This window comes from Hyperolius riggenbachi, chromosome 3, assembly GCF_040937935.1.
Source record: "Hyperolius riggenbachi isolate aHypRig1 chromosome 3, aHypRig1.pri, whole genome shotgun sequence".
Taxonomy (NCBI): Eukaryota; Metazoa; Chordata; class Amphibia; order Anura; family Hyperoliidae; genus Hyperolius; species Hyperolius riggenbachi.
In genome coordinates, this window is record NC_090648.1 from 172,658,672 (window position 1) to 172,683,887 (window position 25,216).

The 25,216-nt window shown below is 42.9% G+C and overlaps 1 protein-coding gene across 1 annotated transcript in view; it reads right to left on the bottom strand.

Annotated features, from left to right (window-relative positions):
* LOC137563165 (ADAMTS-like protein 5) overlaps nt 1–25,216 on the bottom strand; it is a 93,555-nt gene that overhangs the window by 29,447 nt on the left and 38,892 nt on the right. Inside the window, exons 4-8 of the mRNA XM_068275277.1 lie at nt 24,812–24,872; nt 24,629–24,731; nt 18,766–18,893; nt 14,362–14,485; nt 7,667–7,750 (exon numbers count right to left, since the gene is read on the bottom strand). Coding sequence (XP_068131378.1) covers nt 7,667–7,750; nt 14,362–14,485; nt 18,766–18,893; nt 24,629–24,731; nt 24,812–24,872 — 500 coding nt within the window. The remainder of the gene's footprint in view (nt 1–7,666; nt 7,751–14,361; nt 14,486–18,765; nt 18,894–24,628; nt 24,732–24,811; nt 24,873–25,216) is intronic.

Below are 25,216 nucleotides of genomic sequence, written 5' to 3' on the forward strand. Positions count from 1 at the left end.
AAGTAATCTTTTCTAAGTCACAACAGTCTATGTAGACAAGTCACTAGAATTCTTGTCTCCCTGCCCATGTAGTAGTCTCAAAGGAGGAAAATGGCAGCATTTCAAAATGTAGGCTACACCCGAAATGACCAGCTGCATAGATGTGCAGAGCCCAAAACACGGGCAGATTACACAACTTGCATTCAAAACAGATGCAGCAAATGGAGGACATTAGCTTCCAAAAACAGTTTGCGTGCAGATTGTTCAGTACTAGACTCTTCCACGATGTTGACGTGCCCTCACAGAAGAGACCTAACCACTAAAATGAAAAACATAGTGTAAACCTGAGGCTGCTAGCAACAAATGGTCCACACATTTTCTAAAGAAAAGCAACACATTGGCAGCGCTCCTAATCAGGCTGCAACTGAAATAAAACCAACAGAGGTGTGCAGTGTCCCCCAGGGACTTATATACACACCTTGCATACAAGTCAGATGAAAACTATGCACTAAACCATAATCTAAATAACTTGATTTAAAACTGATACACATGAATGCAGCTAGCCACAAGCAGACTTACACTTTTGTGCAACAGGAGGAAAATGGCAGCACTTCCAGATGCAGGCTGCACCCAAAATGACCAGCTGCATAGATGTGCATAGCCCAAAACACAGGCAGATTACACAACTTGCATTCAAAACAAATGCAGCAAATGGAGGACGTTAGCTTCCAAAAACAGTTTGCGCGCCGATTGTCCAGTACTAGACTCTTCCACGATAATGATATGCCCTCACGGAAGAGACCTAACCACTAACAATTAAAACATAGGGTAAACCTGGGGCTGCTAGCAACAAATGGTCCACACATTTTCTAAAGCACAGCAACAAATTGTCAGCGCTCCTAATCAGGCTGCAACTGAAATGAAACCAACAGAGGTGTGCAGTGGTAGTAGTCTCACAGCTTTTAACAGAAGATAGAACAGACCATGGGAAGAATTTCAGGTACCCCTCATGATGTACACAGAAATGTAACTGGTCGTTTCTTTGTTGATATACTGGTTACTGATGCTTACAGAGATGCCATGGTTCCCGTTCAAAACTGGGACTGATCAAAAGGATATAGTGGTGAAAACTCTCCTACAAAGCACCAGCTACTAGGAAGCGCACTGGAATGGACTTTATGTATTTACAGAACAGAAGCAGACAGGTATCTGTTAAATCGTTAGCTATATCCTTCCAGTGTAGATATTAATACAGCCTTTATTTACTAAGCACCAGTACATTACGGATGAGCTCTTGGAATCAGAGCAGTTCCGAGTTTCGATTTTTGCATTGAAAGTCAGCAGTTCTGCATACAAAACGCGAAAATTGAAAATTGTTCTGCTCTGCCATTGAAGTCAACAGAACAAAATATTGCGGCTAATGCTAAAGTCCCTGTACATGCTATCTTCAACAAACTTGCCATGTATGTTAAGGCAATTAGTAGGTCCATGGTAAAAAAATATTTTTTCAAAAAGATCACGTTGTGAAATCCGATTCTAAAGTTTCATAGGAAAAAAATCTTTAAACTGGGCAAATGGCACTTTGCTGCGGTACACGGTACTGCATTCAGAGTTCTTAGTTCTGTAGACATTTCATGAAAGCGGACAGCATGGGGGCCCCTCTCCCAAGCCTCCTTCCTACTAATCTAGTGAAGAAAGCATGTGGGGGGCTTTGTTATTAACCGCTGAAATCAGCACCATTAACTTCAATAGAAAATGCCTTTGGAACACAAAAATTGGAACATGAAATTGGGTATTTGCTGGTGGAATGCGGAATTCCGACAAATTAGAAATTCAGCTGTTCCGATAGAGTGGTGAAGTAGGCCGTAAGTGGCAATGGCAGGGGACATGCATTATTACTATGGCAATATTTACTTTGGCCTACAGCCACTTATTTATGGCATGTTTCAGGTATGCTTTAAAGTGTACCAGAGACCACGTAATACAAAGAATCAATACTTACCCGGGGCTTCCTCCAGGCCCATAAGCACATGCGAGTCCCTCGCCGTTCTTCCGTACAGCCGCAATCAGTCCTGGTAACTGGTTCAGTCGCGTCAGTCGGGGTCTTTTGCGTAGAGATCCTGCACATGACCCCGACCGATACGACTGAGGCAGTTACCGGGGCTGATTGCGGCTGAACGGCAGACTGCGGGAGGATGGCCAGGGACTCACACATGCTTATGGGGCTGGAGGAAGCCCCGGGTAAGTATCGATTCTTTGTATTATGTGGTCTCTGGTGTACTTGAAGGAACACATATAAAAACATGCTCTGCCACTAGGTGCTTACTGAGGAATAGGGAAATATTAATGCCTTGAATCGGGCTTCGAGTGTTTGTACACAGCCTACTTCTTCTGCTTCCATGCACCCACAAAAAACTGCCTCTAAATGGGGAAATATCGGTAGAAGGAAAGAATTGTACCTCAGCGTGGAGCCAGTGATAGGGCGATGGCTGAGATCTGAGATGTACATTTCGTGAATGACAGGTAGGAGGAACACTCCACCTTTACACACAGCATTCAACACATATGAAAGCAGAAAACAGATATCATTCCAAGAAGTGAGGAACAGTCAGAGACGACATAGAGCTGTCTGCTGTCTCCACAGAGCTGATTCCTGGGCAAGATGTTACCTGTCTGCCATGTGAGTCCCAGGAACAGATAAGAATATGCTGTACGAAAAGCCAGAGGGCTTTGACAGGTTTCCTAATGAGATATTTCAGCTGAGATTACATACAAGCTCATTCCGATAATGTCGGAGAGTAGGTAATTCTTTTTCCATGACATAAATATGAAATAGCATTGAACGTACTCATTGTGGCATCTAGAGCAGGAAAGCAAAGTGACGCCCATGTCCCTATAACAGAAGTGTTTTTAGAACCGCATTTAAAGAGACATGTTATGACAATATAATGCCCCGGAATTTACTGCAGTGTCACCATTACGCTTTCCGCCTACTTTCTGTCACACCATTCCGTGCCATAAATCCAAAATATTTAACTGACAGAGGATATCAGCTAAAGATGAATGAATCTCAGAAAATAATGAAATCTTCTATAGTATTATAGAATTATCCAGATTTATGAAATTATTTAAAATTATATTTAGAATAGGTGTAGAATTAAATAATGATCATACTAACAAGCGCATCCTTTATGCTGTTATAAAAAAGTATACCGTACTTCCTCTCCCTCAGGAGATTTCCTACAGCTTCCTGTTGCATTCCTGGGGCAGAAAATGTTTCCACAGTGGAAACATGGGGAGAGAGGGGGAAGCATGCTTCGAATGTTTTAACTCAACCCCAAATTCCATCCTAATCAATAATGGAATTCTGATACTGTTCCCCATAAGAGATATAGGAAAATCCTGGCTTCATATTGCTGACAAACCATTCTTCTCCATAGCAATCTGTGAGGAACAGGACAACTGTACCGAGAAGTATATGGAGATTTCCATATTTATTTCCTTTTAAACAATACCAGTTGCGTGGCAGCTCTGCTGATCTATCTGACTGCAGTGGTGTCTGAGGCCTGGTGCACACCGAGCGGTTTTTGAAGCGATCAGCAAACCGCTTCCGCCTGGAAAAACGCTTGGCTAATGTATTTCAATGGGATGGTGCACACCGGTGGTTTGCGGTTTTTAGCAAACCGCAAACGTGTGTCCTGCAGCACTTTTGCGGTTTGCAGAAGCGTTTCTGCCTCAATGTCAAGTATAGGAAAAGCTCAAACCGCTCTGGAAAATGCTAGATCAGAGCGGTTTTTCAGGTGTTTTTGTTACAGAAGCTGTTCAGTAACAGCTTTACTGTAACATTATTTGTAACCTGCTACACAAAAACGCTCCCAAAAACGCTAGGCATATTTAGAAAACGTCTCTAAACATGCCTAGAATCACTTTGAAATCTGCTCCAAAAACATCTAGCGTTTTGAGAATCTGCTAGCGGTTTTGGTGTGCACTGGGCCTGAATCACAACAGAAACAAGCAGGCAGCTAATCCGCTCAGATATGCCAATAATGTCAGAAACTTTTGATCTGCATATGCTTGTATGGGGTCTATGACTAAAAGGATTAGAGGCAGAGGATCAGCAAGATAGCCAGGTAACTGGTATTGCTCAAAAGGAAATAAATGGCAGCCTCCATATCCCTAGCACTTAATAAAGGGTGTGTTGCCCGAAACATTGTCTGGTCTGCATGTGTTGTATAACCACTGAAAATGAAATGAAATTCTTGGAGGAATATTTCCACATGATTGGTTGAGCCCGGACTGGATATGCACATATTGCACTATGAGGATTGATGAGCCCTCATTCCAGCCTGTGACCCTTTATGTTCATTAGACTTTTCCAGAGGCCTGCAGGTACCTTGCTTTGTTTGTGTAGCCTCCATATCCCTCTCATTACAGTTAAAGCCTCAGTTTTGCCACCCATTTTTAGTGCATAGAATAGTAAGTTTGCATTAATTAGCAAGGCACAAACTTTTGTGCAGTGGGCATCTGACAATTTTGCACTAAGTATATTTAAAATGCCAAGCTGGTTAGTTCTAACTTGTTCCTCTAGCTCCTTATTGGTGGGACAGTGGGATTTCCTTCTCAAGCACAGAAAAGATCACCTGACCACACCTACCTCCTACCTGCTTATTGTGTAGTAAAGCTTTCAACCCTTTTCAAACCCTCTTCCGTGTGTTTATAAGACCCAGAGATGAGAGATGTGCTTCTCTCGTCACCTTGCCCTGTCTGCAATAAGAAGCAATTCCTCACTTTTACTGTAATCCTGTTATAAAAACGCACTGGTGGGAAAGGTTAAATGCTTTTTTTTTTTTTTTTTTTTTACACAGGAATAGGGAGATCACACTCTTGTCAGCTGTACTGCTGCAGTACTGGCCAAAAACGGTTAAAAGCCTTCAAAGGAGGTAAGAGGTGGGCTGGGTAAGGCCCGGTTCACATTAGCGGTGGCCGTCCGGAATCGCCGTGCCGGAGCCGGACCGCTTGCAGAACGGACGGAACGGACGCACGGCAATAGCAATGAAAGCCTATGCGTCCGTTCACATGCGTCCGTTCTGCCGGACCGGAGCCGGACCGGATCCGGACCGGATCCGGACTCCGGCGTCCGTTCCAACATGCGCTATATTTTGGTCCGGCTCCTCCGGCAGCCGTATCCGGGGCGGAGCCGGACTGCACCATCCGGCCAATGGAAACCAATGAGAACCGGAGAGCGCACAACACACTGGCTACAAAAACCGGACGTTCTACCCCACTTCCTATGCATTTTGGATGGGGACCACATGGGCCCAGCATTCAGGTGGGGCAGCAGCGATTTCATGCTGGAGCTCTAGGCAGCAACATGTCTGATTAGTCTGATAACGAGGAGGCGAACAACAGAGAATTCCCAGGTATACGAGTAAAAAATGCCTGGATCCATGGTCCCAACTGCAGTCTCTGTATCCACGGATGGTCTCCACACGTCCACCTGTCTCCAACAATGACCCCAGACCCTTCTGCTGACCTCCCAGACCCCAGGTAATAACAGGTTGTTATCTCCTTAAGAAACCGGATCCGGACCGCAACCGTGTTCACACCGCACGGAAACCGGATGCAAACGGACCGGATCCGGACCGGATCCGGATAGGAACCGTACGGATCAGGTCCGGTCCGGATACGGTGCGGTCCGGACATCCGGTGCGGTTTTGACAAAACCGCAAGTGTGAACGGGGCCTAAGGTGGTCTGTACTCAAAGGGAGAGATGGTCTCCTGCCCTCTCCATCCTGACTACTCCATGTGGGTGATGATGTGATAAGGGGAAGAGTTTTAAAATAATGTACAATAAAAATGTGGAGGCTGTAATAGAGGTTTAATACCTCTGCACCCCTGTGTTAAAGCTATGCTCATTAGTCCAGGGTGCCAGATATATCAACATAGCAATAAATTAGATGGTATGATTACTTTTTTCAGTACTGAGCGCTAGAAATGATCACCTGTAAAATAAATAACAAAGAAGCATGTGACAGGCTTGATCATGTCCCAGATTTGTAAGTTGCTGATCTATTGCTCACAATTCCATATTATTTCTGCTCCCCAAGTAGGTTAAAACAGGAAGTAAGTGACTAGCCAAGTGGAGACTTAGAGACACTAAAGAGAAAAAAATGATGATGTAATGAATTGGTTGTGTTGTATCGATATTTACTAGAACATTAGTAGCAAAGAAAATATTCTCATTTTCATTTACATAGTGTTTTTATAACATTGCATCATTCTCTTATATCTGCAGTTTACACACTACTCAGCATTCTAAATGAGTTTACAGAGCAGGCCAGTGAACTACTGACCTGTCCTCTGCAGAGAAAAAGATAATACTGTGGCTGACAGTTTAGATAACAAGCTTCAGAAGACAGAGCTCTCTTCATGGAGCTCAATGGCTCTTTTGCATAGATAACAACTGGAGTTTCTTAACTCTTCTTGTACTGGAAACAATATTAGACTTATATTTTATTTCTTAGCTGTACTGTACATACAAATCATTATATCATAATTTTTTTCTTCGCTTCAGTGTCTCATAAATCTATCATATCATGAAATTGTTCACATGCTTCTCCAGGATTCCTCTAGGTCAGGGGTGTCGAACTCAAATACAAAGTGGGCTGAAATTTAACACTGGGAACAAGTTGCAGGCCAACCTCAATGTCGAGTGGCCTCCTCCCTAATAAAGTTCACTGGTGTCGAATGGCCCCCTTCTTCTTGTACACAGTTTCCTGGTGTCTAGTGACAACTTCCTCCCCTATACAGTCACCTGATGTTTAGTGGTCCTCTATCCCGTGTACAGTTCCCTGGTGTCTAGTGGCCCCACTCCCCTCACAACCAGTTCCCTGGTGTCTAGTATTTCCCCCACACACCCCTAATCGGCTGACTGGTGTGTAGAGACCCCCTTCCTTCACCTGTACAGTTCCTTGTTGTCTAGTGTTTCCCCCCTCCCTTTCCCATATGGCTCTCCTAGTGATCTAGGGCTTTACCTCCAATATAGCTTCCCTGGTGGTCAGAGTGGGCCAAAAATAATGCAAAGAGGGAAAAACACTTGTGGGCCAAATTTGATAGTTCTGCAGACACGATTTGGCCTGTGGGCCAGAGTTTGACATGTAAACTCTAGGTTATTATTGCTATTGGGCTCTGCACATAGCATCTGAAATGTATTCAGAATTCAGAGAGTAGTCAATGAGTAACAGCAGCATTCACTGCTCATCGTTAAAGGATGTGTTAAAATCTTGTGCCAGGAAGAAGGACATTTTGCAGAACTATGCACTTTGAACGCTTTCTGACTTTCTATTGGTATCTGCATGTTACTGCACTTGTGAGTGTTACTTATGGTCAGGTGACTCTGCTCTTCCTTATATGTGAATTGTGCCACTTGGAAATTACCCAATCAAATGTGCACCTACCACCAATAATAATAAACTCAATGTCAAAAAAGCCAATGAATACAGGTCATGGGCATTTAAAACTGTCCCAGAATAAAAACCTTTATTGTAATAAAATGTCATGCATTAGTTACATAATAGAAAACATTGCTAGGTGTTTTTATATAGCTGACCCATGCTTGCTGTAATAGTTGTGCACAATGCACCTGTCCACATCCCTGACAGAACATTGCTTAGTAGTTCCAACATACCCAGGTAATTATTGCTCTTATCAGTCACCCGGATGTTAGTGGCACCTGCAGGGATCATGGTCACTTCATTGTAGCCAAAAAGCCCTGAAAATGACAGTAATGAGGTAAAGTGAGTCATAGTGGAGCATTGCATTCATTTGAAAGAAGTCAAACATATTATCTGTCCTTTCCTATCCCTGGCTAGTGTGCTCCATAGCCAGTGCTTATACATCTTAATATATTTTCTCTCAGGGTTTCAAAACATTAAAAATTTCAAAAACATACAGGTAAGTTAATTGGCTTCCCCCTAAAATTGGACCTAGACTATGATGGACATATGGCTTTGGTAGGGATTAGATTGTGAGCTTCTCTGAGGGACAATTAAGTGACATGACTATATAATCTGTACAGCACTGCGGAAGATGTTGGTGCTTTATAAATACTAAATAGGAATAGTTAAAAATGATCAGGAACATATGTATGAATGAGTCACTGGCACCTACTTCTAGGGTATTTAAGGGAAAAAAATGACACAAACCAAGAGGACACTTGATAAAATGACCCTTCCGAAAAAGGAGTACACATCTCAATACATAAAAAAAAAAAATGGTCATTTTGCTATAATTTCAATATTAATAAAGCATGATCAATCCTATGGAGATGTACAGTGCTAAATTGTGATTCCATAAGGGTCCATTTATGCCAACATAAAAAAAATCTGAAGTGAGAGGCTTACAGAGGCTGCCATATTTATTTCCTTTTAAACAGTATTAAAGGGGAACTGAAGTAAGAGGTATACGGAGGCTGCCATATTTATTTCCTTTTAATCAATACCAGTTGCCTGACAGCCCTGCTGGTCTATTTCTCTGCAATAGTATCTGAATAACACCAGAAACAAGCATGCAGCTAGTCTTGTCACATCTGACTTTAAAGTCTGAAACACCTGATCTGCTGCATGCTTGTTCAGGGGCTATGTCTAATAGTATTAGAGGCAGAGGATCAGCAGGGCTGCCAGGCAACTGGTATTGCTTATAAGGAAATAAACATGGCGGCCTCCATATACCTCTCTCTTCAGTGCATAGGTAGCATTGAATCACACATCTGAAACAAGCATGTGGACAATCCAGTCAGAAACATCTGACTGGTATACTTGTTCAAGGTCTATGACTAAAAGTATAAGAGGCAGAGGGCTTGATTTACTAACCGGCGCTAAGCCTGTTAGTGTGCCTTATCTGAGGTTAGTGTGCCTTATCTGAGGATAGCGTGCCTTATCTGAGGATAGCGTGCCTTATCTGAGGTTAGTGGGCCTTATCTGAGGTTAGTGGGCCTTATCTGAGGTTAGTGGGCCTTATCTGAGGTTAGTGGGCCTTATCTGAGGTTAGTGGGCCTTATCTGAGGTTAGTGGGCCTTATCTGAGGTTTGTGTGCCTTATCTGAGGTTTGTGTGCCTTATCTGAGGTTAGTGGGCCTTATCTGAGGTTAGTGGGCCTTATCTGAGGTTAGTGGGCCTTATCTGAGGTTAGTGGGCCTTATCTGAGGTTAGTGGGCCTTATCTGAGGTTAGTGGGCCTTACCTGAGGCTAGTGTGCCTTATCTGAGGCTAGTGTGCCTTATCTGAGGCTAGTGTGCCTTATCTGAGGTTAATGTGTCTTATCTGAACTTAGTGCCCCTTAAGTAGCTTTGTGCACACTAAAAGATGCACAAAGCTACATCGCGCACTGTCTGATAACATCGCACCCGCTATACTGTACATGATGCGATGCAACCTAAACGGCGCATCAGTGCACCGTTATCGTCGCATCCGTTATGGTCGCATCATATACAGTATAGTGGGTGCGACGTTATCGTCGCACCACGTGCAAAGATCGACGCATTACGCTGTGCGCAGTGCAGTGCGCGATGTAGCTTTGTGCATCTTTTAGTGTGCACAAAGCTACTTAAGGGGCACTAAGTTCAGATAAGGCACACTAACCTCAGATAAGGCACACTAACCTCAGATAAGGCACACTAACCTCAGATAAGGCACACTAACCTCAGATAAGGCACACTCACCTCAGATAAGGCACACTCACCTCAGATAAGGCACACTCACCTCAGATAAAGCACACTCACCTCAGATAAGGCACACTCACCTCAGATAAGGTTAACGCTGTAGTTTGTGTGCACTAAGTAATAAGGCACACTAACCAGCTAAGTGCCGGTTAGTGAATCAAGGCCAAAGGATCAACAGGACAGCCAGGCAATTAACATTGTTTAAAAGGAAATAAATATAGCAGCTTTCATATCACTCTCACCTAAGGTTCCTTATAATTGCCAGGCAAAGTAAAAGTCCATTAATTTCTTCAAAATTAATATGATAGTTCTCTCATGGAAAGTTTCAAAAGTTTTGAACCTCAGGGTACCACCACATACAGTGTAAAAAAAAAATCCATAGACGCTATTAGATGTTAGAAACAGTTATTCGTTGAGTGTTCTATTGTAGCCAGTCTAATTGGTGAATAATATAATGGTGGTTTTATCTAACTTAAATTAGTTTATCTTTCACACAAATGACAGTGTCTGTGTATGCAGATTCAAACTCTCTCCAGTCAGACTCTGTGACAGTTGTACTCTGTTTTAATAATACATTGCAATACGATGACATTTCTTTAAAGGGGAACTGAAGAGAGAGGTATATGGAGGCTGTCATGTTTATTTCCTTTTAGACAATACCAGTTGCCTGGCAGCCCTGCTGATCGTATGCCTCTAATACTATTAGCCATAGCCCCTGAACAAGCATGCAGCAGATCAGGTGTTTCAGTGGTTCAGACTTATAAGTCTGATCTGACAAGACTAGCTGCATGCTTGTTTCTGGTTTTAATCAGATACTACTGCAGAGAAATAGACCAGCAGGGCTGCCAGGCAACTGGTATTGATTAAAAGGAAATAAACATGACAGCCTCCATATACCTCTCTCTTCAGTTCCCCTTTAAAAGAGTTTTTTTTTTTTCAAAAATAGAGGCCTAACATTTGAAAGACATTTTACATTTATATTAGATAAACCCATTTGAGATCTAACAGCATGACACATCTAAATGTATCAAAATAGGGAGTGCATGGGTAAATCATATTCATCTCTTAAAAGGCACAAAGGCACATATTCTATTAACTTTTCTCCTGAGTTTTCTCCAAGTATATATTTTCAAACCTTACCAATAAAATACCTTTAAAGGGATTCTTAAGCCTGGTAAAAAAAAAACAACAACATTTTTACTCACCTGGGGCTTCTACCAGCCCCCTGCAGCCATCCCGTGCCCTCTCAGTCACTCTTGGATCCTCCTGTCCCCCGCCGCCAGCTACGTTCGATTTCGGCCGACAGGCTCACTGCGCCTGCACATGTCTGGCCACCCGTCTCCTTCTTTGCGCTCCAGTCTGCAATAGTGCTATTGTGGATTGGAACCCAAAAAAGACTACGCGTCGCCAGGCCTGTTGGTGAATCGAAAGTAGCTGGCAGGGGGACAGGGGGATCCGAGAGTGACTGAAAGGGCACGGGACGGCTGCAGGGGGCTGGCAGAAGCCCCAGGTGAGTACAAATATTTTTTTTACTAGGCTTAAGTGTCCCTTTAAAGCTCCCAGCATGCATGAAAATACTTAAAATATGTATGATGTGATATTTTCATGCAGCTTTATGCAAGTCAACAATTCTTAAACTTAGGTCTTCTGAGAGCTCTTTTGTGAGGGGCATCATTCACATCAGGCAATGCTTCTTGGGAAAAGCAAACCCAAAACTTTTAATATTGGCGTTGCCCCTTCTTCGTATAGGTAAGCCATTTTACATTTATTACATCCATGGTTATTTTTGGGGCACCTTCTCCCTCCAAGTGATATTGTTTAAAGCCCCCTATCTATTTGAGGTTCCTGTCAATTGATCGTTTTGTGTACCCAAACAATCGTTTTTCCTGGAATGCGACCCATACATTTGAAGACAAAGAACCGGAGTGGGGACGGGATTTACTCACTTGCTTTTATACTGTGGTTGCCGGTCTTGCAACCCACCTTTGTGAGCACCTCATCACTTTGTATTTATCCAGAACCTGACATTAATATACTATACCATAACGGGGCTCCTGGTCTCTCTCTGCATTTTACCTGTATCCGTCTCAAGACTCCTCTGGACTACACACCTCCCCACACTGGCTGTATATAGACCTAGGTGCTGAATGACTCATTTAGTAGTCCCATTTCATCCTACCTAGGTGGAACATCTCACTTTAGATTTTGACCATTTCGTTTTCTAATCAGGTCCACGGGTCCTGATTAGCCAACACTGGTAAAATGAGCGTAAAATTATTATTTAATTCTTTAGCATTGTACTATAGAGGATGAGAAATGAAGAGGGCTAATCTCCGATACCTCATTATGGAAATAGCATATGAATTACCCGTTTTCTTTTCAAAGACTTACACTTCTCTATATTGTTTCCACACAAGAGCGGTTACATGAAGTTTGGATAAATTAGTAGACTTTAATAATGAATAATGATCAATAAAATATATTTTAAACAGTGATGCTGGTCTTGTACTGCATCCAATAACTATGCAGTCAGGAAGCGAGAATAAATGTTGTGCAGACTCGCTGTCTTGGTACAGGGTTAAAAGAAACGAGAGCTGTACACATTGACACGTGTAAATTTGCTGAAGTAGTTCTATTTATACATGTATGTGAAGAATTTCATTTACTAACACTAGGAAGAAATGTGATTGTTCTCAGCTGTTTTCAGTGTACCATATCCAGCCAAGTTTCTTCACACACCTGCCTATTTACATTACACTTTATCTCAGAGGTAGGACCGCAGTGAACAGAATGCTGGTGGAACCACAAACCGCTGCTATGCACTTCAGCTAATAGCATATTTACTGTAAATCCTAAGCTGCATACAATAAAAGTATGTTGAGCAACAGTATGAACATTATGGTAATGGTTTCTCACTACAGTACCTCTTTTTTTATTGGGATTCTATTGAAAATCTCATGTATATACAAATGCAAAAAAGATACACTAATTCCAGTCTTCTTGACAAAGTGTGCATTTAAAGTCAAAAGGTCCGTACACACGCCGGACCGGAGGCAACGATGGGTCCGTCGTCACCTCCCGCTGGGTGGGCGTTCCAGCGACAGTCCGGCGTGTGTACAGTCTGTCTGCAGACTGATACGGCTGTTTCTGAGCGATCCGCCCGGCGGATCGCTCAGAAACAGCCTTATCAGTCCGCCGACAGACTGTTCACACGCCGGACTGTCGCTGGAACGCCCACCCAGCGGGAGGTGACGACGGACCCGTCGTTGCCTCCAGTCCGGCGTGTGTACGGACCTTTACAGTGACCACTAGTGAATCCAATCTTTTGGTCCAATCTTATCAAAACTATGTAGTAGAAGGGTAAACTGAGTGATTACATCAGATGGACACTTTAGACAGTTGTAATGCGCCTTAGTTACAAAAAAAGAAACCAAGGAAGTATCACTCCTAGCAGCCAAATATGTGGCCTCATCTCAGGAAAGGCAAGCATCTCTCTGGTTGCTGCAGGTAATGACACTATCTTTTCTACAGTTACTTTCTTATTTTATACTTTATCTGCATTAAAGTACTGTTCACACTATGGGAATGTGGGGTCTGTTAGAACAGCATCATGCAACCACCTGTGTTCCTGTACCATGCAGTGCTGGCTCCATTCACTGCAGCAGCACTGTGCAGCACACAAAAATGCAGTACTGTATGGCAGTGCACACAATACTTTCCATGCAGTGTCTGTTGTCCTTACAAATCACATACTATGTGCATTGTGCTGTACTGCAATGTAGTAACATGTACACTGTGAACAAGCCCTTAAAGGGCGTAAAAAAAAAAAAAAAAAAAAAAGAAGTTACAGAAGAGGAAAGGCTCTGGATTCCGGTTCCTCTCTCGGACTCCTCATTACCCCGCTGTCCCCCATTTAAATTTCTTGCTGGCTCGGGTCTCTTCGGAAGGCTTTGGAAATACTCAGGTCTCTGAGTACTTCCCAAAATGAGCAGCTCCGTACTGAGCATGCGTGGGTCTAGTGGTGGAATAAGCATAACACAGAGAAGACCAGGAAGAGTATGTAACTTTTTTTTTTTTTAGAAGGCTACAGGTATCCTTTAAGCAGACTTATAGTAAGAGATGATTTATTTCAGAATACATCTTCCATTGCCGTTGTGAGCATTTTTAAATGATGCTGATCTTTTGTCTGCAGGAGTGTCACAGTCAGACCTGAAACAAGCATGCAGCCAGTAAACCATTTAGGGTCATTGCTTCAGAACATATAAAAAGCAAAGGATTGCTGTGACATATCAATATATTTTCCACAGACACATAATATCACACCGTCTAGCATTCCTAGAGCAGTACTACTCACCAGCTTAGAAGGGTTTCTTACAGATGAACCCAGACGCATCCACAGTACTGATAAACTTCATGTCATGTCAGGTTACTAGACTGATAACCAGAGGAGTGCCTGACATGACCAAGAAGTTCTGTACAAGCTGATCCGTTATAACAATGTTTGGGTGAGCAGCTATAACAGACTGATCTGTTTCACGTGTTACTTGGTACATAAGCAATTAGATAAATGAGCTACTGTAAGCAGCATATCTCTGTCCCAGCCCTGCCGTCTAGCCTTGCAGCATGACCTGTACTCTGTGTGAGCGAAGTGCAATGTGACAATTACCAGAGGCCGGGTACTTTGTAGTGTAGACATTGTGATGGTGTCGACATGATACATTTCTCCCGCCACAAACTCCACAGATGTCCATCTTCTCATCTGACCCCAAAATGGAATCACAGCCTACTTGCTGTAAAACAGATAGAGGAAAAAGGTTTGATCAGGTATTTAAGTTTTTTTTATAGCAACAAAAATAGCATGTATTTTTTTTTGATGTAGCATTGCATAATGTTACATCTGTCATTTGCGATATATTTATATTACTGATGCTTGAGGCAGCACTGCACAGAGAACACAGAACCATTTACAGGGGGCCAACTTCATGAAGCTTTTACATTTGTCTCGGTCTCCAAAACAGCTCAGTCTAAGTCCAAACAACAGTCATATACTGAAGACACTCTAAAGCCAATATTATCAGATGCCAGCTTTGGGATATTTCTGGAACAGTGGCAGAAGACAGAGCAGAAGGAGCAAACACTGAGTTTATCTATGTATTGCAGTTTCTGCAATGATCGGAGGTAACCTGCCATTCATAGCAACAGCTGAGTAACTGATTTGCAGCCCAAGGCCCTGGAATATAAACCAACTGTGTTGGCTACTCCTCATTTGCCGGTTATGACTGGAATATTACCTCCATACCCAGCAACTGAGGACATATACCGGAGAACATGGAATCTTTGCATTTGATCTTTGATTCTGCCTAATGCAAAAGTAAAAATACTAAGTTGGGCGTGGAAAGGGTTAAATGCTTTATTACCTGTTATTATTTATTGTATTTATAAAGCGGCAACATATTACGCAGTGCATGTCGAGCAAGGAACCACTGGGATGATGATGTAGAGATTGCTAAGCTGTAGTGCTGGCCATAAAGAGTTAATCACTCAGCAGAGGGAGGAGGAGGGGAGGTCAGGTGATCTACTGAACATTGACAGGCGTTAATAGTTGGGAAATTCCCATTCTCCTTGCAGCTGCCAGTTTTGTCCTTCTCAGAGGATTCACTAAGACAAAGCCTGTTCTCTTTGGCTGCTGAACTCACTCAACCGTCAACCTCCTAATGCTGCTGCTTTATGAAATACCATATGGAATCCTCTATCCTGTTACTGGGCACCCTGCATGAAATAAAGGTTAAAGGGAACCTGAAATAAGGGATATGGAGGCTGGCATATTTAATTTTAAACAATACCAGTTGCCTGGCAGCCCTGCTGATTCTCTGCCTATAATGCCATAGAACCTGAACAAACATGCAGAACAGAGGTTTGAAAAATTTGACAAGATTAGCCACATGCTTGTTTCAGGTGCATCATTCAGACATTACTGATGCCAGAATTTTGAGCAGGACTGTTAGGCAAGCGGTATGGTTTAAAAAGGCAAATATGGCAACCACCATATTCCTCTCGCTTCAGGTTCCCTTTAAAGCTGTCACATTGGAGGGGGCACTTTACTGTACTTTTTAGTGTAGAGAATACACAACAGAAAATCTAATCAACATTTACAATGTGAAGTTCTGTAATGCCCATCAAAGCAGAACTGTTTAATGACGAAGGCATATTAGGCATAAAAACCTGTACAAATATGTATAGCTATATGTACAGTCACATGCCATTGTATACATTCACAAGTGTTCTGTTCATTAAAATACACAAGTAGGAAATATTTCATCCTTGATCTGAAAATGAGAAAACATTGCTTCTAACACTTGTAATAAATCAGACACTGCTTCAGTCAGAAATGTGGATGATGTATTGTGGTTATGTGGTACAGCAGAAACAGATGTGACCTAGTAAACAATCTGTATCTGGCAAACTATCTTCTAAAGTGAATACAAGATAAAGGGTGAGGCATGCCTAAAGGCTCATACACATGCTCAACAAAAGTCTTTTAAATGCACAATTATCAAACAACTTGAAGTTGGACAACTTTTGTCAAGGCGTTATCAATGATAAGAGGCGACCACCAACTGATACAAAGCAGCTAAAGTCAATCCAACTGTTGGATTGACTTGACGAACCAACTGAGAGACGTTGTGTCCAACATGGCAATGTGTACAGAAGTCTGCTATGACTTTTCAATGACTTCCATTACTAACTAGAACATATTAGTCGTTCACCAGATGAGCAACAATATGTAAATTTGCAGTTGTTCGTCAAGTTGTCCAAGTCGTTCTGTGTGCATAATAGTAGATGATGTGCATAATAGTAGATGTATCTTTCTTTTTTAATCGTAGGCGTTTGTAAACTTGTTTATAGTAAAAGACTTTTGTTGAGCGTATGTATGTGGCTGAAAAGATAAAATGAGCCTGAGTTCACCTCACTGTCTAAACTGTCAGCAATGCTTGACATCTTCACACCCTCGCCCAGCACCCCAGAAACCCAGGGCTCTCCTAGGCGGAGCAGTTGTTTTCAGCGCAGCAGATTTGGGCGCAGCTTTTAAAACTCTGTAATTCGGCCTCCAGCTATAGCTGGAAGCCGAATTATATCATTCTCCACTATCCACGGCGACCTGGAGGGAGAATAGTAATTAACGTCGCCGGGACTTGTGCAGCAGCAGCAGGATAAGCCATACCGGCTGTATCCTGCACCCAAGTCTCTCGCGCTGATTAGAGCCGTATGCTTCCTAGGTACTAGTGGATAGTTCTGCCTTCTATAGACAGTTGCACAGGCAGTCATGTTTAATTTTCCCATTTTTCCTTTAAAAAAACATCCATTTTATAGAAAAAAAAGTGAATGTTATTTTTTTTTTCCAATCAAGAAAATTCAACTGATTTTGTAAAATTATAAATAAATATCTGTCGGTCATGGTGGAAACAGTGTATAGAAAAATTGCTTTGATTTATCAAACAATACAATCAATAAAATTGAGTTTTAAAAATCTAAAAAAGAAATACAAACAATTGTATGGTGTATGGCCACCTCAATACAGGGTTAATGAAGATTTTTTATGTTAAACACAACTCCAGCCAACATACAAGTTTTGAATAGCATGAAGGAGGGTTAGAGCCTCTGTCAGGTGTTCTGTTTTGTCCTATAGAGATGGGAGGGGGAAAACAATTCAGGCATCTTCAGGGTCAAGGCAGTGGTGTAACTACAAAGCCATGGGCCCCAGTGCAAACTGAACTCCTAGAACCTCCTCCAGGACTGTATTGCTTGATACAGCACATCAAAAATGTCTTTCCAAGGGCAGCCATTGTGTGATAGAGGAAAAGGATTGGTTGGTTACTAATTACCACTATCCAAAGAATCAATAAAGATGATCATTACCACTAAAGCACCAATAAAGAGCTAATGCAGAGAAAAAAGAAGGGTCCCAGATGGGCTCCTCAGGTGCAGGGGCCCTCGTGCAGTCACATCCCCTGCATCCCCTATTGCTACACCACAGAGTAACTGCAATCAGATAATAAAAAAACTTCCTTTGCTCATCAACAGAGTTTGGACAGGCACTGAAGACGGATTGCATCTACAGGCTACTGACCCCAAATAACGGCAAATGATACCGGCAATACACTAACCACCAAATACCTGCAAATGATACAGGCAATACACTGACCACCAAATACCTGAAAATGATACAGGCAATACACTGATCACTGAATACCTGCAAACGATACCGGCAATACACTGACCACCGAATACCTGCAGATGATACAGGCAATACACTGATCACTGAATACCTGCAAACGATACAGGAATTAGACTAACCAACGAATCATTTTAAACGATACAGGCTGACCACTGAGTGATCAAAACCAATTGATTTTGCTCATGACATGTCTGTATAGTTATTTATGCAAATAGTTTAGATGTAGAAATTTGATTATGAATCTAAGGCTTAAGTTAACTACAGTAATCAATATCTTTCAGATGAAAACCACCCATTATATGGTTTCCAATATGATCGATCGAATCTGTCTTTGCCCGGGCAGTTTTCCCCTTATGCTGTGCAAAGCATGATGAGATTTCTGACGTGGTTGTTCTCATTCTGCTGTTTTGGTGCAATAATTTTTTTTTTTTTTACATTTTGAATTTGATATTTGAAGCCTAGTGTGTGCAGCCGGGAGGGGTTAACAGGACACAGGACAGTTGGAACTGTGTCTCATGCTCCCTGTCACCTCCTTTCAACCAAAAAGATGGCTGCCCCCATGACAAAGATGGCAGCCCCCATGAATCACAAACATTTGCCTGTTCTTTTAAAACAGGGTGGGTAAAAGATTATATTACCTATCTATTCTAATTAACATAACTAATGTAACTTAATAACAGTAGGTTTGTTTAGGCTGAAGTTCCCCTTTAAAGATTATTATGCTGTTGCTTATCTTTTAGAGCAGAGTGGAAGTTCTGGGTTCAGGTCCGCTTTAAAGAAAACATAAAACACCTTTCCCATACGTCAGTGAATACCTGACACGGTCAGACTTACCAAGCATTGCCCATTGATGCAGAATCCATCATACTCCACATGGCATGACGTTCCATCCAAAACTCTGCCAAAATTATAATAGAAATTTTGCCCCTGAGCCAAGCAGCTTAGTTCACAGTCGCCTTGTCCTTAATAGGAAATAGAGAAAACACAGAGAATGTATTTTGACATATTACTGCATGAGAATCTGCGACTGGGCATTAGGAACATGGAATGGTTTTTCACAGTAGTGTGCTAAAAGTAGTTTTTCACAAAAGCTTTCCATGGCGTGGGTTGTCTGCTAAATATTGTCAACATAAACGTGTAGTTACTCCAGCACACCACAGTGTCAGCATTGATATGTCGACACTTTCGGATATAAAACTCAGATTAAATATCAAAGGGACACCGGTCTGGCACAGAACACTCATTTGCTAATGTGCCTGTATTCTGGGAATGAACATGCCAGCTCTGGGTGGCACAAAGGACAGCATGCCTTCACTAAGGAAACCCGAGGCTCACAAACAGAGGTTTAGAAAAAGCAGCCAGAGAAAGCCAGGCCGGTTCTAGGTTCTTGCTGCCTGAGGCAAAACTTGTGAGCATGCACAAATCCCCCCCCCCCCCCCCCCGATTCGGAATGATTGTACAGCACCCGACAATTTACTCGGCTTCATTTAATGTTCTCACATGACATGCTGCAGCTCAACACAATAGCACACTGGCTGGCTGTGAGTCTGTGACAAACAGACTGCTAACCCTCAGCCACTCCATTCCTCCTCAGGAAGGTACACACAGCACAAAAATGCTGCCCCTGAAATCTCTGTGCCTGATGCAAATGCTTCACCTTGCTTCATGAGAAAACCGGCCTGAGAGAAAGTATCATTTCTAGAGAATGGGCTGCTTTTACAAAAAGTTTTGGTGCATTTTCAGTGTGTTTTAATGTGCTTGTCATGGTTACCCAGGGCCGGCCCTAGACTTTTTGCCGCCTGAGCCAAACTTCTGCAAAATCGCCCCCTCCCCCCCAAGCCATGGGTGGGGGGCCGTCGAGCTGGAGGGGGTAGCGGGCAGGAAGGGGGTATTGGGCACAGCGGTGGGGAGGGGGGTCAAACTCCCCCTCTATTACCTGGGTCCACATATCTGCACTCCCCCTTCAAATTTTAGCCGCTACTGGTAAGAGGCAGCGGGCAGGGACGACTCACCTCTTCCGCGTTCCAGCGTGCATTCTACTGTCGTCACTTCCTGCAATGCCGCCCACTGTTTTGTAAGTGGACGGCATTGCAGGAAGTGACGACAGTAGAACGCACACTGGAATGCGGAAGAGGTGAGTCGTCCCCGCCCGCTGCCTCTTACCAGTAGCGGCTAAAAGCTGGAGGGGGAACGCAGATAGGGGGACCCAGGCTGTGCCCAATACTCTGCTGTGCCCATTACCCCCTTCCTGCCTGCTACCCCCTCCAGCTCGGCGGCCCCCCACCCATGGGCAGGCGGGTGCCGTCTCCCCAGAAGTGCCGCCTGAGGCATTTGTTTCACCCCGCCTTATGGGCGGGCCGGCCCTGAAGTTACCAAATTAAAATGTTTCATGCAGATATGCAAGAAAAAGGAGTTGGTATACAACTGAAAAGAGCGGATGGTAATAATGTAAAATGGAACACAAAATCAAAGCAAAGCAGAAATGAAAATAAATGTATGAGATAACTAATTGTGTGTGTAGTAGCAATAGTACATAGAACTTCCTCAGTCTCAGTATGACGCATCAGGAGGAGCTGCCACTAGGGGGCTTCAACTGATTGCGTCATTATGTGATGCATGAGAAACCGCAGGGGGACAGTGAATGGAGAGAGGACGGGCCGCGCAGCTTCCGGGCAGCACCACCATGGAACAAGTGAAATGTCCCTGATTTGGCTTCCACTGTGCCTACTCTGCTTAAAAAATGCCAGCAGTAGTCCCCGGCTGCGTGACGTAATCGCGGCAGATCGGCAGGCGTTCGTATCGGCGGGTCGTTCTTAAGTCGGGTGTTCGTAAACCAGGGACTACCTGTACACAGTAAAAGCAAAAATTTTGCTTAAAGGACACATCCGAGGAGGAAAAAAAAAGATCTACTTACCGGGGCTTCCTCCAGCCCCTGGCAGCCTATCTGTCCTTCGCCGCAGCTCTGGTGCCCCATTGCAGATGGTGTCCCGGGGTCCATCATTTCAGATTCCAACCTCATCTTCTGTGCCTGCGAGAGTGCGTGGCCACGCCGTTCAGTCACGCTTCCTTGGCCAGGAGCTTACTGCGTATGCGCAGTACTTCTGGTGAGGTCCGCATCCGCAAATGGAGGGGACCCCGGGACACCGGAGCTGTGGCGAGGGACAGATAGGCTACTGGGACTGGAGGAAGCCCCAGGTAAGTAGATCTTGTTGCTTTAAGCCACAGTCCTCTGCAGAAAACCACAAACATTCAGGCCCAGTTCACATTAGAGTAAAAAAAACAGTCTGTTCCCGGATCGGAAGGGAATGGATTGTAACAGCTGGGAACGGATCCAATGTTAACTTATGGATCCGTTCACATCCCTCCATTCAAATGGATCCATTCCGCACGATCCGCTGAACAGTCCACAAGTTTCCTGCTGCACCAATTTTTCTGAACCGCTGAGCCCAGTGGAACGAAAAAGTAAGCTGAAGCATCGCATTGGGGGCAATGAGAAAACGTAAGATTTCTTCACAATGTTGAAGAAACGGACCATTCTAAATAGAAAAATACACTTTGGGGATATGGAGAAACGGAATGGTAGCAGGGGAACGGAAACTGAGTGAAAATAGATCCGATTGACTGGTGATCAGATTGGTTTTCAGGGATCCGTTTGCCACTTGGTAATTAGTGTCTCAGCAGAGCGTATTAGCTACCTCTGAGGATTTCTACAAAACATGCACTGTTGGTGGGCCTTGAGGACAGGGTTGGGGAACACTGCTTTAAGTTGACACTGCTTCATGGGACACGAACATAAAATTCAAACACTGCTCTAAAGGGGCCCATACATCTAACGATTTTACCGCCGATATACAGCAGTGATCGAATCTGCTGTGAAATCTTTGTGCAAACGCTGACAGAATGATCGATTTCAGTTCGAAATCAATCGTTCCGGTCGATTCGTCCGTGCGGAAGATTTTGCTCGATCGCTGGCGGGTTTTTCTCCATGCTGGGCTCCGAGTCCGGCTGGCTTCACTGAACTTCCTGGCCCGGCAGGAAGTTTAAACAGTAGAGCACCCTCTACTGTTCCCCGGACAGGAAGATCAGTAAAGCCAGCCGGACTCGGAGCCCATCACGGAGAAGAAGACAGCGGAGAGAGCAGGGACACGCGGTGGAGCAGGTAATGTATAGCTGGCGGGGGGGGGGGGGGGGGGGCGGCAGCTTCACAGACGGTGAATCGATTTCTTGCTGAAATCGATTCACAATCTGTTTGCAGTAAAGGCAGCCATATGATCCCTCTCTGATCAGATTCGATCAAAGAGGGATCTATCTGTTGGTCGATCTGATGGCAAATCGACCAGTGTATGGCTACCTTTAAAGTAAACCTGAGATCTCGCAATAAAAAGATTTTATACTCACCTGAGGCTCCCTTCAGCCTCATGAGCACCGATGCATCCCTCGCCGTCCTCCTGAATGCCTCCGTTCGGCCGCAATTAGTCCCAGTAATGTGTCTCAGTTGTGCATGTCGTCTCTTCTGCACATGTGCGGCCCCTCCACACATGCACAGAAGAACCGACTAGTGCGACTGAGCCAGTAGAAACATTTCAAATTTCATTTCAGTTCTAAAATATTAAAGATAGCACAAGTAGTAACAGGATTTTTTTAGTGGTATAACATTACTGGAAGGGTTAATAACTCAACCCTCCACTAACTCAGAGGCTAATTGATAAGCTTGACCAAATTATCAGATGGTCTTGTGTTACTATTTGAGACCAAACAAAGCAGAGGAGTTTCTTTGCCTTACAAGGGGAGAAATGGAAGGTAATCTGCATTGTTTGATCTGCAAATGCTGGACATAAAAACATTTGTAATCGTTTAGTGGAACTTTGAGTTATTAATCCCTCGAGTAACTCTATAGCAGTCATTTTTCCTTTTAGTCCTTATGCTGTATTCTTAGTCCTCATGCTGTATTTACAGCTTTAGAGCAGAGATGACATTTTGGTACTTAAAATTTTTATTGAGGAAAATGCAATACAAAAAGTACAACCAGCGTAGTAATGTATCCAGTACAGTTAGTGAACATGCATGCAAAAAGCCTCAATAAGGTTTTTTTCTTTTTTTTTTTCCAAAATAATAAAATCAGATGGAGAGCGAAAATGAAATCACGGATATTAGTACCAATAACATATAAAACTTTAGAGAGATTACATTTTGAGTTTCTGAACTAAAGGACTAAAATGTCTGGGTTTTCTTTGCATATACTTGTAGCTCTCTCTCCAGTAAGACCTTCTCATAGACATTTGTTGCACAAGCGTTTGGTGGGCGATTTTAAAAATCGCCTGCGTGTAAAACCCCCCCCCGAAAACGCCTACAGTGTGCACGAGCCCTTATTGCTGTTTTCATCCTGATAGTTCCCGCTCTCTTTTAGATCCTGTGACAGGTTTAGAACTGCAAGTGAGAAAGAAATCCCTCACACGAGGATGGATACACAGCGGTATGGACAGAAATGTCCATCCATAAAAACATGCTGTGAACAGTATAAACGTGCATACACATCAATACTCTCCTGAACTGTATACTAGACCCTTGCTTGACACATTTTGGCAAGTTACAGGAAAAAAAAAGTTTTAAAAATACATTTTATCACTTTTTGCAAAGAAATCCTGGGAAAATTGAACGCCGGGGAGGTTAAAAACCTGGCAACATTGTCACCCTTTTGCATCTGGAAAATGGTTAGACGCTGCAGGTGTTAATGCAGTCCAGGTTTCCTTCGAAAAGGTTTTTCAAGAACTGTAAATGAGGAAGAAATATACCAAAAACAGTTAGAAACCTAGCAAAGTAGTACTAGTAACCCTTCTGCATTTCATCCCAAAGAAAATAAAACATTTGGGTTGGAGTTACAGTTTAGCACACCTGCACCTACTAAAATCTAGTGCCTGGTACACACCATGCAAGATGGGTTGATAGATCATTTCTGACGGGTCCGATCTGATTTCCGATAGTTTGTTTTTTTTCCAAATGATTTTGTATAGAAGCGATCGGAAAATCTATGATAAAAATGATCATAAATCCAATCGGACCTGTCGGAAATGATCTATTCGACTCATCTTTCTGATGGGAAATTGCATGGTGTGTACCAGGCATAAGTTCTTTCATACTGAGTCGGCTTTGCTCTTTTTCTCCTCCAGACCAAAAACTAAACTTCTCCAAGGCCACATCACTTAAGGTGGCTCTAAAACTGGTCGATCTTTTACTTTGATCGATTATTATAAATGAATCGAGTTGTCATTTAGATGTAGAATCGATTCTTATTGGCCAATATTCGATCAAATTTTTAAAATGAATCAATTGAGTATGTCGGGTTATTTCAATCGATGGAACAAGAATCGAGAGCTTTTCAATATGTATTCAATCGATCTTTACTTGATCTGATTCATCAGTGTGCTTATTTTGTGATCGAAAATAGCCTCCGATTGATTAAAAGTGGGAAAATGGAACAAACATCAACCCTAGTGTATGGATAAAAAAATCGACTCGTGTTCAATCAATTCATCGATTTTGAATCGATTCTAAGGAATCAATAGGTCAATCGATCGTCCTATAAATCGACCAATTTTATGGCCAACATTACACACAATTTAGGAGAGTGGTACATAGTAAACACAATTATGTTTGCGCGCCTGATAAAGTATAAAGAGAAGCATGTTCAGCTGTTTACCTGACTGGAAAGGGACCCATCTGTAATAATTTCCCATTAAAGGCTTATTGTTGTATGCAGAACACTGAAAATGGCGGAAATCAGCAACTCCTGATGGACAATCCTGTGTAGGAAAACTTGATTATGTTTTGCTGTACAGCAGTAAACACAAGTGCTGTGAGAGGACACAGAACAGGACATTACCTTCATGTTACATGCTTGGTATTGCCTTGTGTCTCCCAGACAGTCCGGCCCCGCTGCATCTCTATAAGGGAAACAGCACAAATTAGAGCAAAATGTAAACATTTCATCAGCCAGCTGTAAAGGTTAATGCTGTAACCAGACACCAATAAGACATTATCTGTTACAGAAATACATCTTAACATTTAAGTACAGAGACATGAATTCTTCTGCTGCCAACTATGCAGGAAAGGACATGTTTTGCAGCACATAAATAAAAGGCGTCATAACAAATGGCTGTTCCGAAATACTGAAATGCAGAAAAAAAAAGTACATGGTGTAGCCTGGTAATACAGAATATGTTATTTCTAAGGCGCTTCATAATTAAAGCCTATAAATGATCCACAGGCACTTAACCCCAAACACAAA